The 15,397-nt window shown below is 44.0% G+C and overlaps 1 protein-coding gene across 13 annotated transcripts in view; it reads left to right on the top strand.

Annotated features, from left to right (window-relative positions):
• Positions 1–15,397, top strand: part of KCTD1 (potassium channel tetramerization domain containing 1) — a 149,785-nt gene that overhangs the window by 127,731 nt on the left and 6,657 nt on the right. For all 13 annotated transcript variants that reach the window (XM_014524139.2, XM_014524133.2, XM_006016395.3 and 10 more), the window contains 2 exons: positions 9,987–10,131; positions 13,048–13,353. In XM_014524139.2, coding sequence (XP_014379625.1) covers positions 9,987–10,131; positions 13,048–13,353 — 451 coding nt within the window. The remainder of the gene's footprint in view (positions 1–9,986; positions 10,132–13,047; positions 13,354–15,397) is intronic.

Below are 15,397 nucleotides of genomic sequence, written 5' to 3'. Positions count from 1 at the left end.
CCCCTGAGTTCTCTGTAGAGCCACAAAACTAACTGAAAATACATTTTTAATAGTTTGAGTGAACCCAGCATATTTTTGACAGATAATCTAGGGGGATTTTTGAAAAATGCAGGTATTCTTTTCAGTAGTGTCAACTTCCCTTGCTCTAATGTCTGGATGTTCATTCTAGGAATACAGCCTGTGAAAACAGTGTTATTGGAGGGGTGGGTGGTGTCCATAGAAAAGAAAAAAAGTCCTACAATAAAAAGATTGCTCACTTGCACGCTCTTATTTTGCCATCTTCTTTCTACTCACCAAAATCAAGTTTGAGGTCAGTTGTGCCCTTTATAAACCCTTAAAATAAAAGCAGATATAAGTGAAGTTTAGTATTATGGCATTTGGTTATTCTTTCAGCCTCTGAAGCAGTGATTTTTTGACAATGGCATATGATACTTAAATTCCTATGCCTTAGTTGTCCCTTGGAGATCACATTTTCAACCCAAAGGATATTATTTTTCCTTACTTACAAAAAGCTCAATCCTGTTAGTTTTAGTTAAATATTTTACAGGAACATTTTCTTATAAATGGACTACAGCTTTGTATTCTTTTACCCTTGATATTTGGCTAATCCACATATAATTATAAACTACTTTTGTAATTAAAACTTCAAAGTACATTCATATTTTGAAATCCATTCATCTGTTTTATATATTTGTCATAATTTTTTTTTGTTGCTATCATTGCTTATCATCAAATATATGCTTTAAACCAGGGCTGTCAAGAAGTGGGGGAGGCCACATCTTCCAGTGTCTCTCTGGAAATAAAATTATAATACACATGACTTCACAATGCTTTTTCAAGCCAGCAGACTGATGTCACTTAAGCATTATAATTTCAATGTGAGATGAAGCAGAAAGAGAAACTGAATTATGGGTGAAAGAGAGTGCTTATTCAAATACTATTTTATTCAAAATCTAAGATACAAAAACGTGTGTTGTTAAAAGATATCATTTTCCTACATTCTTTCTCTCTCATAGTAACACTATATGCACATGTAAATAATTTCATACACACAATTTTTTAAATCACTACCTTATTTTAAAAATTGCAGGTTTTTTTCTGCTTGCCCTTAGGCTGTCTGGGAGCACTGCCTTGATAACAGAGGGTATGGACAGACATTCAGATGCACAGAAAATTTTCTGGAAATTTGCAGCAATATAAAAATGTAATGAGAAATAAACATACAGGCATTCAAGTGCCCAGTTGCCCAGAGCACCATAGAGCATGGAGAGAACCTGTACCCCTGACACTCCACAGCAAGGGGACTGGTGTGCAGAGATCCCAGTGTCCTTTGCAGGACCCTTGTCTCGGGAGGTTCCTGAGAACAGCCATGCACAGAGGAAAGGACAAATTGACTGGCCACCTAGGGAATCTCACCTACTAGGGCCTCCTGCCCCCAGCTTCATATTGGGGAGCACAGAGCCACAATGCAGCTCCTCACAGTTCTCACTGCCAAAAATGCTCACCCGTTTCACTTCCAGCCTTCAGTGGATCCCTGCTGCCCCCATTCACCCTGTGAATCCCAATCCACTTGGTCTTGGAAAGTTACCTTAGTCCTGAGTTGATTCACTTTCAGATAAAGGGAGGGGAAACAACCAAAATAAGTCTACAATTAAAGGGCGTTTTTATTTATTATTATGACTATGATTGGGGTCAAGCCTTGGAATAGGCTACCTAGAGAAGCTGTGGAATCTCCATCCCGGAAGGTTTTCAAGAGCAGGTTGGTTAGACACTTGGCTGGGAGGATTTAATCGGGAATGATCCTGTGTTGAGCAGGGGGCTGGACACGATGACCTTCTAGCCTTATCCTCCTATGAGCCTAAGTCATACAGGGAAATTAATGCAGAGAAGACTTAGAATTTCTTTAAGTCCAGCACGGCAGTCTATGTTATGTCACGTTCATGACAACTCAGAGCCAAAGACTTCCCCATTTCTTCTAAGAACTCCTCAGTTCCTGCATGAGTTGATACACAATTCCATGTTTAGCCATAACTGAGGCCATGGCCACAGTCTTTGCCTCACCAGCCAGTTTGGCATATGCAAGTCCACAGTGGAAGAGGCAATGCAGGAAGTGTCCCCGGCTATCCAGTGGGTGCTGGCACCATGATTCCCCAGTCTTGTCAACCCATGCACAGCTGATGGCGGAGGCAGGGCTCCAATGCTGGCTCCACTTCAGCAGTGGAGACTGCAGGGGCTCTCCTTCATCCCAGCTATCACCATAACAAATTACAGCAGTTAGTCTCCACACCAAAGACAAATAGACCTCCCAGCCACAATACCATTCAACATGGCTCTGACATTGCCTCAGCTTGAGGAGCGCTGCTGAGGATTTCCCTTTCACCCCTGGCGTGGCACTTGCTGGTGTAGAAGTTGAGAGCCACCTTGTGAAGGACCTAGACACAAGCTTACCCACCCATAAGTTCCTGATCAATCACTTCATTTTCTGTAGTACCTTTGATTTTTGTGGTAGTGGCTATCAACTTTGCCTCGTAGAATTCCCTAGTTCAAAACCAGTCAGAAACAGCCCCCTGCTCAGTGCCCATTTCCAGCGTGGCTTGTAGGAAATGGCAGAGATGCTGATGTAACAGGAACTGATATTTTTGGCATAGAAGGGATGTAGATGCCTGCCCTGTTCCTTGGGCAGGATTGACTTTACCTTGTCCACCAAAAAAGACAAGGCTGAGCAGCGTGACTGCATGGTGATCTGCAAGCCTAACTTCACCTCTCTGGGACGGTAAAATTTGGGATGCCAGACGGACTCCCCAAGCATTTGTTGGTGGAGGGAGAGCAAGGAGCACAGGCACCTGGGATGATGGAGGCATGCCCTGCGACACTTTGTATAGCTGTTACAGATGATGGAAGTCATTAAACTGCTGAGAAGTTGTGATTATAAAAAGCTAACCTTTTTTTGGTGGAACTCCCATGTTTTTTTCTACAAAAGCCCTCTTGAATGCCTATATGTTTGATTTTTTTTGTGGTGCTAAAAGGGCATATTTCTCACTAGAAATGAAATGCCCATCCATGGCCAGAATTAATCATGAGCTTTTGGGAACCAAAATCATACTGTGAATGTTTGCACAACATCCTAAACAATGGTGTCCTCAGCCTGCTTAGGAGCCTTTACATGCATCTGCCTTCCCAACAATAAATGAGGGTAGTAGCTTTCAGAGCAGCACAGCTGTCATCTTTTATTTAAAGTTTGTCAGCATAAGAGCCAACCTTTACCATTCATTAACATAGGAAGTCCAACTCACAAAATTGTAAAATAAATGTTACTTGGCATCCTTACAAGCTAGTTTAATAGAACCCTATCACTGATGGGAAAGCACACATTACTTAAACCTGCAGGGTATTTGAGAGATGTGGTATCAGGCACAGACAAATATTTTTACTGTTGAGCTTTTAAGGACCTTAGAAAGCAAAAGGGTAAGTAGGACAGTTTTCACTTATCCTCATTATAGAGGCATTGCTGCTGTAGTTATGTTGGCAGAGCCCCCCTAGTGGTGGTGCAGCATATGAGCAGGTACTGGCTAAAGGGGATGATCTAATCAGCAACCTAAGAATCAAAGGGAAGCTGGGAGACAGTGACCAAGAGTAGAAGATTTTCATTATCCATTGCAAAGCTGGCAAGTCAGTCAGCAATGTAGAAGTCCTCAACTTTAGGAAAGCCAACTTTCATAAGCTCAGGAGGCTTGTTGTCGAGGCCCTGAGAGGCCATGATCTGACACGGAGGGGAGTTCACAACGAGCGGTTGCTCCTTAAGGAAGCAATCCTAGAAGCACAAGGGAAGTCCATCCCAACCTGTAGAAAAGGGAGTAAAAGGGCTCAGCAACCCCCTGGGCGAACAGGGAAATCATGGACCTCCTAAATCTAAAAAGAGAGGCGTATAAAGGATGGAAGACAGGAAACACCACTAAGAAGGAGTGTTCTGCACTGGTCTGGGAGCGAACTAGGAAAGGCTGTAACCAAGCTCCAACTGGCTACATGAATCAAGGACAATAAAAAGTCCTTTAGATATGTAGGGAGTCAGAAGAAAAACAAGGGCAACATTGGACCCCTGCTAAACCAAATGGGGCAGCTGATAACCGACACCCAGGAAAAAGCTAATCTTCTTAATGATTACTTCACATCAGTTTTTCACCTGCCCAAAGGGACCACCCTGCCTAACATGATGTGGGACCGCCAGGATGAGGGTGAATACACGCCCACCATTAGCATAGATCTTGTGAAGGAATACCTTGAGAAGCTGGACACCCACAAATCAGCTGGTCCGGATAGATTGTACCCAAGAGTGCTAAAGGACTGGCAGACATCAATGCGTGGCCACTAGCAAGGATATTTGAGAACTCGTGGTGCTCAGGTGAAGTACCTAAAGATTGGAAGAGGGCCAATGTGGTGCCCATCTTCAAGAAAGGGAGGAAAGAAGACCTGGGAAACTACAGGCCAATCAGTTTGACCTCAGTTCCTGGAAACCATTCTTGACAGGCTCACAGAAGGTAACGTTCTGAGGAATAGCCAGCACGGGTTTGTTGCGGGTAGGTCTTGCCTGACCAATCTCATTTCCTTCTATGACGCATCACCTGGACAAAGGAGAAGAAGTTGATATCATATATTTGGACTTTAAAAAAGTCTTTGACCTGGTGTCCCATGATGTCCTCATGTAAAAATTGGGCATCTGTGGCCTCAACTACCCTACGCTCCAATAACTGGGGAACTGGCTCCAAGGGAGGGCCCAGAGAGTGGTAGTCAATGGAACCAAATCAACATGGCACACAGTGACCAGTGGTGTCCCCCAAGGCTCCGTTCTCAGACCTGCACTCTTTAGCGTCTTTATAAACGATCTGGACTCTGGTGTCAGAAGCAGACTGGCTAAGTTTGCTGATGAAACAAAATTTTGGGGGAAAATATCCACACTTGAGCATAGGCTGGTGATCCTGGGTGACCTTGATAGACTTGCAAGATGGGCAGATGTAAACCTGATGGTATTCAATACAGAGAAATGCAAGGTGCTTCACCTCAGGGGAGAGGAGGAAACCTGCATCACACTTATAGGCTTGGCAGTGCTACACTTGCTAGCACCCTGGCTGGAAGAGACTTGGGGGGTCATGACTGACCACAAGATAAACATGAGCCACCAATGTGATACTGCAGCTTGCAAAGCAAACAAAACTCTGTCTTGCATCTACCGATGCTTCTCAAACAAGACCCAGGATGTCATCCTCCCGCTGTACTCGGCCTGGGTGAGGCTGCAGCTGGAGTACTGCATCCAGTTCTGGGCTCCACAGTTCAGAAAGGACGTGGAGAAGCTTGAGAGAGTCCAGAGGAGAGCCACATGCATGATTGGAGGGCAAGAGAGCAGGCCTTATGAAAAAAGGCTGAGAGCCATGGGACTCTTCAGCCTGGAGATGCAAGGGTGACTTGGTGGTAGCTTATAAGTATATAAAGGATGTGCATCAGGATCTGGGAGAATGCCTGTTCACCAGAGCACCCCAAGGAATAACAAGGTCCAAGGGTCACAAACTCCTGCAAGACCATTTTAGGCTGGACATAAGGAAAAACTTATTTACTTGCCAATCCCCAAAGGCCTGGAATAGAGTCCCCCAAGAGATGGCACAAGCACCTACTCTGGACACTTTTAAAAAACAGTTGGATGCTTATCTTGCTGGTATCCTTTGACCCTAGCTGACTTCCTACACCTTGGGCAGGGGGCTGATCCGATGATCTTATGAGGTCCCTTCTGGCCCTAATTTCTATGAAATCTGTATGCTGGTAGAAAGTAGGTTTCTCCCAGTTCAGCTAAACCATCTCCCCAGGTGACACAGCTAAACCAATATAAATATGCTTCTGTTGGCATAGTTACATCGGTGGTGAGGGTTTTGCCAGCACAGCTAGGCAGGAAAAGCTCTGTGATGTAAACCACATCTGATAATATGTATAGCACAGGTGGGCAATTATTTGGGCCCATGAGCCACATAGGCAGTTCTCTGGTACTGTCGAGGGCTGGTCAGTGCCCCATCTCTGCCCCACAACAGCCCAGAGCCCATGCATCCTGCTGCTCCTCCCCGCTGCCACCACCAGTGCTGAACAGCAGCTGACCACACAACCCCAGCTCCAACCCCAGCTCTGAACTTGCCCTGGCTGGAGCAAACCAGCTCCAGACTAGCCAAAACCGATGCACTCAGCTCTGATCCCAGCCTGCCCCACACCTGCTCCAGACTACCCGCACACGCTAAACAGCAGCAGCAGGGTAGAAGTTGCTGCTAGGTGCAGGGGAAAACTGGCCACCTTACCATCACTGCTGCTAGGCCCTCCTTGTTGCAGCTGCCTGGAGCCTGTGCCCAGGCTGCTCTGTGGTTCCTCTCCGCCTCTGAGCTACCCAGCAGTGCAGTGGTGGCAGTGGAGAGGAGCTGCAGGGCAGCCTGGGCACGGGCTCTGGGTGGCTGCAGCAAGAAGGACCTGGCAGCAGTGAGGGGGAGATGGCTGCTTTTACTCCATGTCCAGCAGCAGCTTCTGCCTGGCTCTTGATGCTTCGCAGCAGGGGTAGGCAGTCTGGGGCAGGCCAGGGATGGGGTTGTGTATGTGGGCTCTGACTGATCCGAGGGACCTGCCGCAGGCAAAACAAAGTCCCTCCTCAGACCAGTTCTGGCCCACAGGCTGTATTTTGCCCACCCCTGATATAGCATATCTTTAGTGGTCTCTGCTGCAGTCCTTTCCTTGACTTAATTTTTGAGGGACAGGAGTTAGAAAATTTCAGATTCTGTCTAAAAACACCACTGCTTTTAACTTTCACTGGAATATATCTGATTGAGGTTTACTGTTTCTAAACTGTTAGAAGGTTGACTCTGGTTCTGAAAAGTTATTCTCTGTAAAAATTGGGCTATAGTAAGGGAGAGCAAAATACAGCCCATAAGCCAGATCCAGCCCACCAGGCCATTCTATCCAGACTGTGGCCCCCCTAAAAATTTTAGAAAATTAATTCTTATTTGCCCCTGGCTGCCTGTCAAAGATGCGGCAGCAGTGGGACCCAGGGGGAGCCCCCAGCCAGAAGCCTCTGCGGCTTCTGGCTTCACAACCCTGGGGCTGTTCCTTATCTCCCTCCAACTGTGTGGAAAGTAAGATAACATCAGATGGAAGGATGGGGGGAAACCACTGCGATCAGTCCAGCAGCCAGGAGCTGCATGGTGCTGGCCAGGGTGGGCTGGAGCCACAGCTGAAAGTGGTGGGCAGGGGGCCATGAGAAGCAGTGGATGGAAAGGCGGAGGGAAGTAGGAGTGGCAGGGGGGCTGCAGGAAGCAGCAGGAGCATGGGGAGTAATGGGAGGAACAGCAGCAGGGCTGTGGGAAGAGGCAGCAGCACAGAGAGAATCAGGGGGAGCAGCCAGGGGCCGTGGGAAGCAGAGGCAGCGCAGGGAGCTGGGGGCTGCTGAAAGCGGCAACACTCAGGGGGGCAGTGGGGGAGGAGGCTGCGGAAAGTGGCAGTGGCACGGGGAGTGGTGGGGGGAGTAGTGAGGGCCATAGGAAGTGGTGGCAGTGGTGGGGAGTGGTAGTGGCTGGGAAGCAACAGCAGCAGTGGCAGGCAGGCATGGGGGAGAGAAAGTAGGGAAATGTCGGGGGAGTGGTGGTGGCAGGCATGAGTGTGGAGCCCATGCTGGTGCCTGGGACCAGCAGGGACCCAGGATGGGGCGACAGGAGCGTGGAGCCTGGGCATGGGGTCTGCATTGTGTGAGGCTCACACGCAGTCTGCAAGAGCTGCATGCGATGGGGCCAGTGGCCCAGCCCCATCTCTCTCTTTCCACACTACATACCCCACACTCCTCCCACAGCCCGCACCCCTCCACACCCACACACCATACCCACACCCCACTACACACTCACACCCACTTCCCAACCACACCCCTCCACATACACCCCCTTACTGTCCACACACAAATACAGTAGGACTGTATTTTGAGCTATTATGTACCTCTAGATACACTTTGCAAACATATAAATCAGTACAAAAATATTTTAAAATAAAATTAAAATAAGATATAATAGATTTTTAATTTTTTTTGTATGATTTGGGGTTTTTTATTGCAGCACCCTCCTTCCCAAAAGGTGTGCTTCTGGGCAAGGGGAGGGACTTCCAGTGGCAAAGGTCAGGGACTGGGGGGGCAGGAAGCCTGGTCCCAGTAGGGCGCCTGGGGGCAGAGCAACTGTCAAGGGGTGGGACTACCCATGTGCCCCTCGACAGCTCACCAAAACTTGCTAAGCGGCCCTTCAGCCGAAATAATTGCCCACCCCTGGGCTATAGGTTACCCTTGTTGAGGATCAAACAAGCTAAGTGAAAGATGGCTATTTTTGTTAGCCCTACAATCTGAACATGGCATCTGAAAGGCAAACTGGGTGCTCTATTTTTTGTTGTTGACCTTTGTCAGTATTAAATTTTTGTAGACCAGATTCTTTTTCTGTTACCAGTTTCTAGTTTGCTAGATAAATAATACTACAGTGAAGGTTTAAAATACTTATTAATAGCAAGTAGAATATGACAAATACCACAGCAAGGTGGTTATGACTATGCATTCAATTACCTGTTAAAAAAGATCATCTTAGACATGTTGACATTTTTCTTTGTTTGTTCCCATGTGAATGTTAAAATCACAAGATCAAATGCTGTGGAAAGTGAATTTTAAATTATTACTATCACCACTATTTGCACTACAAGCCCGGTTTTAAGTCATATTTGTCTAGTCAGTGAATAGGAGTCTGTATTATGTGACCAGCCACAGCCTGAATTCATCAATGGTGAGGCATATATTTAAAAGGCATTCATCAGAAAGTTTGTGGAAAAAAATGTGATGGCTTCAAAAAGAGTGCTCTTTGTGTGACCATTCGACAAACATAAACAAGTAAACTTCATTTAGCTGCTTACATGTCAGTGAGATGTATGTTCCTTTTTCTAGTCGTTGTGATTCTTTTTTAAATCAATTGTTTGCACCCTCTATTATTTGAAAAATGGAATAAATGTAACTTTTAAACATAAAATTATAAAGGTGGATGATGTTTCTTTCTATATAATATTGTGAACATTATGGTTCTTCTCTCTCATCATTTTAGCATGGATATAGTTTTCTGGTAGTTTTCACTGTGGTAACTGTATATTCTAATCTAAACTGTGAGGGAGAAACTCGAATCCGGTCTATGCAAAGCTTTTGTTTACAATTAACTGTATTGATTTCGAAACTGAGACGATGTATGAATAAAGGTATTTATATCTACATATCTTATTTCTCTAAACTATAGCAGATGTCACGCCAAAATACTCAATTTTGGTACATAACTGTGTGTGGTTGAGCCTTTTATTTCAGTACAATGAAAGCATTGAATGTGCGGAATGTAACTGATTGTGGTGAGGCTCTATAATTGTGGGATCCCAAATCAAGCAGTCATTAATCCTTCAGAAAAACTCTGTGTAAACTCTCAAATTTTAGATTCTATACCCTGCTTCCCTCATTTTTGGGCACAGATTGAGCTTGGAAAAAAAAACCCATGGCAGAAAATGTAAGTATATGAAATGTTTTTGCATAGTGGTAGGGATTGATAAAACTTCCATATAAACTGTAGAGCATACTAATAGACAAAAATGCAGTAGGGTTAATTTCTTTTTCTGTAAAATCCCCAGATCTGCCAGTATTGTTTCAACTTGCTTAATTTTTTATTCTTTGATAGAAATGTCTTGACATTTCCATTCCTATTATGTACTGGTCCCTGTAAATATCAGCAATCCTTAAAGCTACATTCTGCAGCTTTTACATTGAGTTGTACTTACCTGCAAAAATAGTGCCATTGAAGCCATTGAGACTCCTCATGTGAATAAGCTCCATCTTTTTGGGTACACTCCTGAGTAACAAAGCAAGTGGCTTTTGCTGTTAATGGTTACCACACATATTCCCCTCTTTTCCTCTCCAGAATTGGAAGGCTTTTTGATGGCACGGAACCTATTGTTTTGGACAGTCTCAAGCAGCATTATTTCATCGACAGAGATGGGCAAATGTTCAGATATATTTTGAATTTCCTACGAACATCAAAACTCCTCATCCCTGATGATTTCAAGGTGAGAATTCAAGTGAATCAAGGGCATTTGGAGATACTCTGCTGAAGAGAGAACTTGGCTGTGTGATCAAAATAGTCCACTGGGAGGTTGCTTTTTGAGTATTTACAACAGTTGCTTTTTGTTGATTGGCTGAATTAAACTTTGTCATTCTTGGCCTTTTCTAGAGTGGTGTTAACATTATATGTCCCTTTCTAAACATACAGCATAATGATGCAACATCTGTTATATCAGGCAGGGATGTTGGGGTGATACTGGGGGGATATTCAGGTTTTAAACTAGACTCTCTGCCTCTTACTAATTTTCATGAATATACCGGAGAGGTTCCCCACACTTAATTGTTATATTTCCCCTTTTGATTAAAAAAAGCCCCTACCTCTGATCATAGGTGGATACCAGGAGACTGAGAAAGGAATCATGCCAGGCAAAGTTAAATTAAATATTAAAATGTGTGCTGTGATTGAAGAGCAGAGTTCCGTCTTCCCTCATCCCCTGAACTAGGCTGGTGGCTTATTCTTTGAGTTCTGGCTGAGAAATTGAGGGCAAATTATTACACGTTCATTAATCAGGCCAAGTTGAGACTCTTTTTGCCAGCTCCCTGTTTAAACTAGAGAACTCTGTGAATGAAAATTGCAATTCTTCATTGCAGTTACCAAGTCTATAGATACAGTGCTTTAAAATTCTTGAAACTTTCTATTTTTATTCCAGTGTGTGGGGGTGAAGTGGAGGCCACAGATATGCTCCAAACAGTACTTTGTCAACCTCCCTCCCTCCCTCTGAACGCATAGCCAATTGTGTGATTAGTTTCCAATAAGAGACATGGCAGTAAGATGGGATGGAAATGTATGGATGAGGTGTAGTTATTTCATAACATTTTATTTCTCTTCAAGAGACAGATTTTTAGAGTTCACTACATAATGTACTGAGATCCATTGAAAATCTGGCCCTAATTATTTCTGTAGTAGGAAAAGCAGTTTGCTGGACTGGTGAAATGGGCTTAGGTTTAGTTTAGGAGCTGGCTACAGCAATCTCCTGAATAACCTCTGGTGTCAGCACACTTATTCTTCCCATGCACTTACGATAGATCTACCTAAGTGACATCAGTGTCTAAAAATAGCTTGCATCTGCTTCTTCTTTGAAGCTCTGGATAGGCCCTGTTGTCCTTATTGCTTCTCCTGGAGGTCAGTATAAATTACTGGAAAAGCAGAAAGCTGCCCTGTTTATACCATTAATGGATCGTATTTGCAGAACAGTTCAAAGGTATTATAACTGCTGAAATTAAAAATATAACTCTTGACAGTACATCCACTGCCGTGTTCAGAGGGTCCTTTCCAGTTATATTTGGAGATGTCTACAAAAAAGTGTTAAAAACAAACAGGTGCCCCTCTTTCTTGTAGAAGCTTATGTTAGTTAACTAACATCATAAATATGACTAAATGACTGTCCAGTTATTGCATGCCTAGAATGCATGTGATATTATAAAACTGTAGCCCAATTTGAATGCAATATTGATATTGTTATTGCAGTTCCTTTGTTGTTGCTACATTCCTCTATCTTCCCAGCTTCTCACTGATTATTTTTCTTAATACAAATACTTTCTTCCAAATCCATGCTTTTAACCCAATAAAGAATAAGGGGATAAAAAATGAATTTAAAACGTGGAAGCAGGCAAATTCCAAACGATCACTTCTAAATAATTTCTATACTGGCTGCACTTTGAATTGCATTTTCTTTATTGTTTGAGGCAACATAGCAGAAACAATACTGTTGCCTAAATGAGAGGTATTAAAAAATACTTAATTTTTTAAATTAAGTAATATATGCAAATCATTATGCAAATATCTCAATTGTTTTACTCTTAAAGCCATTGCAGACTTTCTCATTTACATGTTTGTACCTGTTACTATGCCTGCTAGTATTGCTTTAAGACACAATAGATCCTAATGATGGATTTTTTGAATCCTAGTTCAATTTCTGTTCCATCTGTTCAATGAGGTCATTATTTTATGACATCACTATGGGGGGCGGATTTCAAGAAAGGTGGAATGTGACTATTTGTGGTGTCCCATAATATTCATTGGATATAATATAATTCATATATATTCCATATATTCATATATCCATATTCATGATCATATCAAGATCCTAGCACAATAATATCATAATCATATATCACAAATACGTATTAATATATATCCCATAATATAACATTGGATTTATGACAAATTACAACCTGCCTGACATCTGATTCACCAGGTACCTGCCAGACCTGACCTCTTACACTTGCACCCCTTTCTCCCCTGTCCTCCCCTCCTTTTCTGCCCTTTGTCTTCCTAATTTCCAGCTATTTACTTTTTCATAGGCAGCCTCTTTTCTACCTTGAAAATCTACTACTGTAAAGTCTCCTTTACTCACCTTTCACTTTTTCCCCCCTTGTTTTCCCCCTTCATTTCCCTGCTGTATCTTTTGTTTTCCTAATTTCTACCTATTTACTTTCTCACTGACATCCTGTCACACTTTTAGCTTCTTTCATTCCTTGGAGTCTCAGAACAGCAGAGACTCACTATGCTTGAAGAAGGGTGATTGCACCCAAAAGCTTGCAAAGAACATTTTTCCAACTACTCAGTTGGTCTAATAAAAGATATCACATCTACCCAAAGAACCTTGCCTGTCATGATACACACTCTTTTAAAACAAGGAAAATCCCCATTTTGCTCTAAATAATGATTCGGTCAGTATTTTTAAGAGGCTGATTATGGCTTATGTTAAGTAACAGTAATGTACACAGTTATGGAACTGGGTATAAAGGCTTCAAAATAGAATTAGTTTAGCTTTTGTTAGAAAAAATGTATAAATAAGTTACTTGCATGTTCATTGTGCATCTGATTTAATGTGCACAGTAAAATGTATATCTTTCAGGACTACAGTTTGTTATACGAAGAGGCAAAGTATTTTCAGCTTCAGCCCATGCTGGGTGAAATGGAAAGGTGGAAACAGGATCGGGAGACTGGCCGTTTTTCAAGGTCTTGCGAGTGCTTGGTGGTACGTGTAGCTCCGGATCTTGGAGAGAGGATTACACTGAGTGGGGATAAATCCTTGATAGAAGAAGTTTTTCCAGAAATTGGTGATGTGATGTGTAATTCTGTCAATGCTGGCTGGAATCACGACTCCACACATGTCATCAGATTTCCACTAAATGGATACTGTCACCTCAACTCTGTTCAGGTATGAAGTCATGGTTGTATTATTTCAAAGATAAACTGAGCACTGTGCGCCATGGACTGTCCTGACACTCTTTACTGTAACACTAGCTGGACTCTCTATGCAAGAACGGCAGGAGAGTGGGAGCCTGTAGGGAGAATTGTAATTCTGCTTGTTTTCCTTGCAAAGGAACCAGTATTGCTAAAACAAGCTTTTTGAATAACTACAGAAACTTCCCAGTGTCAACCAAGAATCCTTTGCATTTGGTCAGGAACAGCCTTGTGCTTATTCAAAACATTATTTTGTTGCTGTACATTATTTGTGTGGGATTTAATCCCTTCTTCTGCTCTCTGAAACAATGTAAATGAGGATGTATCTGCTTCTGAGAGACTTGGGCATCTTTCTAGGGTTCTAGAGAATTACTGATTTCCTGCCCCCGCCCCCCTTTTATCACTGGATAACTTTTCCATTTTATTATACATAGTGAGAGACAGTAATATCTGAAATTGGAGGCCTCTGTGTCAAAAGCTGAGGAAGAGTAGTTGCTCCTCAAGGGAGCTAGCCTCAATGCACAAGCTAATGCTATTCCGTCTCGGAGAAAAGGCAGCAAAAGGGCACAGCAGCCTCCCTTGGTCTCCAGAGAACTAGCGGACCTCCTGTGGCTAAAAAGAAAGGCCTACAAAGGATGGGGGACGGGATCCACCTCCCAGGAGGAATATCCCGCACTGGTCCAGACCTGCAGGGAGTGAACCAGGAAACCCAAGGCTGCAACTGAACTCCAAGTAGCTACAAGTATCAAGGACAATAAAAAGTCCTTTTTTAGATATGTGGGGAGCCAGAGGAAAAGCAAGGGCAACATTGGCCCCCTGCTAAACCAGATGGGACAACTGACAACCAACGCCCAGGAAAAAGCCAACCTATTAAATGGGTATGTTGCATTGGTCTTTCATCAGTCCCATGGGACACCCCTGCCCACCACGGGACAGGGAGGCCCGAGTGAGGGTGGTTCCTTGCCCTCCATCAGTGCTGACCTGATGAAGGAACACCTTGAGAGGCTGAACACCTTCATGTCAGCTGGCCCTGACAGTCTACACCCCAGGGCACTAAAGGAGCTGTCCTGCATCATAGCCCAGCCCCTGGCATGGATCTTCGAAAACAACTGGCACTCTGGTGTACTGCCCAAAGACTGGAAGAAGGCCAGTGTAGTGCCTATCTTCAAGAAAGGGAGGAAAGTGGATCCGGCAAACTACAGGCCCATCAGCCTGACCTCTATCCCAGGGAAGGTCTTAGAAAAGTTTATTAAAGAGGCCATTCTTAACAGACTGGCCGACAGCAACATCCCGAGGGACAGCAAACATAGTTTGTTGTAGGTAGGTCATGCTTGACCAATCTTATCTCCTTTTACAACCAGGTGACCTATCACCTGGACAAGGGAGAAGAGATTGATGTCATATATCTTGACTTAAAAAAAACCTTTGATCTGGTATTCCATGATCACCTCTTGGCAAAACTGGCCAACTGCGGCCTCAGGTCCACCACAATCTGCTGGCTGGGAATTGGCTCCATGGTCGGACCCAGAGGGTGGTGGTTGATGGAAGTCAATCATCATGGTGCCCTGTGACCAGTGGGGTCCCCCAAAGCTCTGTCCTGGGACCTATATTGTTCAACATCTTCATTAATGATGTGGACGTTAGAGTCAGAAGCAGATTGGCCAAGTTCGCCGATGATACCAAACTCTGGGGTAAAGCATGCACACCTAAGGACAGGAGGGCGATCCAGGCTGACCTGGACAGGCTCAAGAAATGGGCGGATGAGAACCTGATGGTGTTTAACACAGAAAAATGCAAGGTTCTCCAACTTAGGAGGAAAAACCTGCAGCATCCTTATAGGCTCGGCAGTGCTATGCTGGTTAGTACTACGGATGAAAGGGACTTGGGGGTCATCATTGACCACAAGATGAACATGAGCCTTCAATGTGATGCTGTAGCTAGTAAAGTGAGCAAAACGCTGGCTTGCATCCCTAGATGCTTTGCAAACAACTCCAAGAATGTCATTCACGCCTTGTACT

This window comes from Alligator sinensis, unplaced genomic scaffold (genome assembly GCF_000455745.1).
Source record: "Alligator sinensis unplaced genomic scaffold, ASM45574v1 scaffold117_1, whole genome shotgun sequence".
Taxonomy (NCBI): Eukaryota; Metazoa; Chordata; order Crocodylia; family Alligatoridae; genus Alligator; species Alligator sinensis.
The sequence above is the reverse complement of the archived record's forward strand: the minus strand, read 5'-3'. Positions and strand labels throughout refer to the sequence as shown.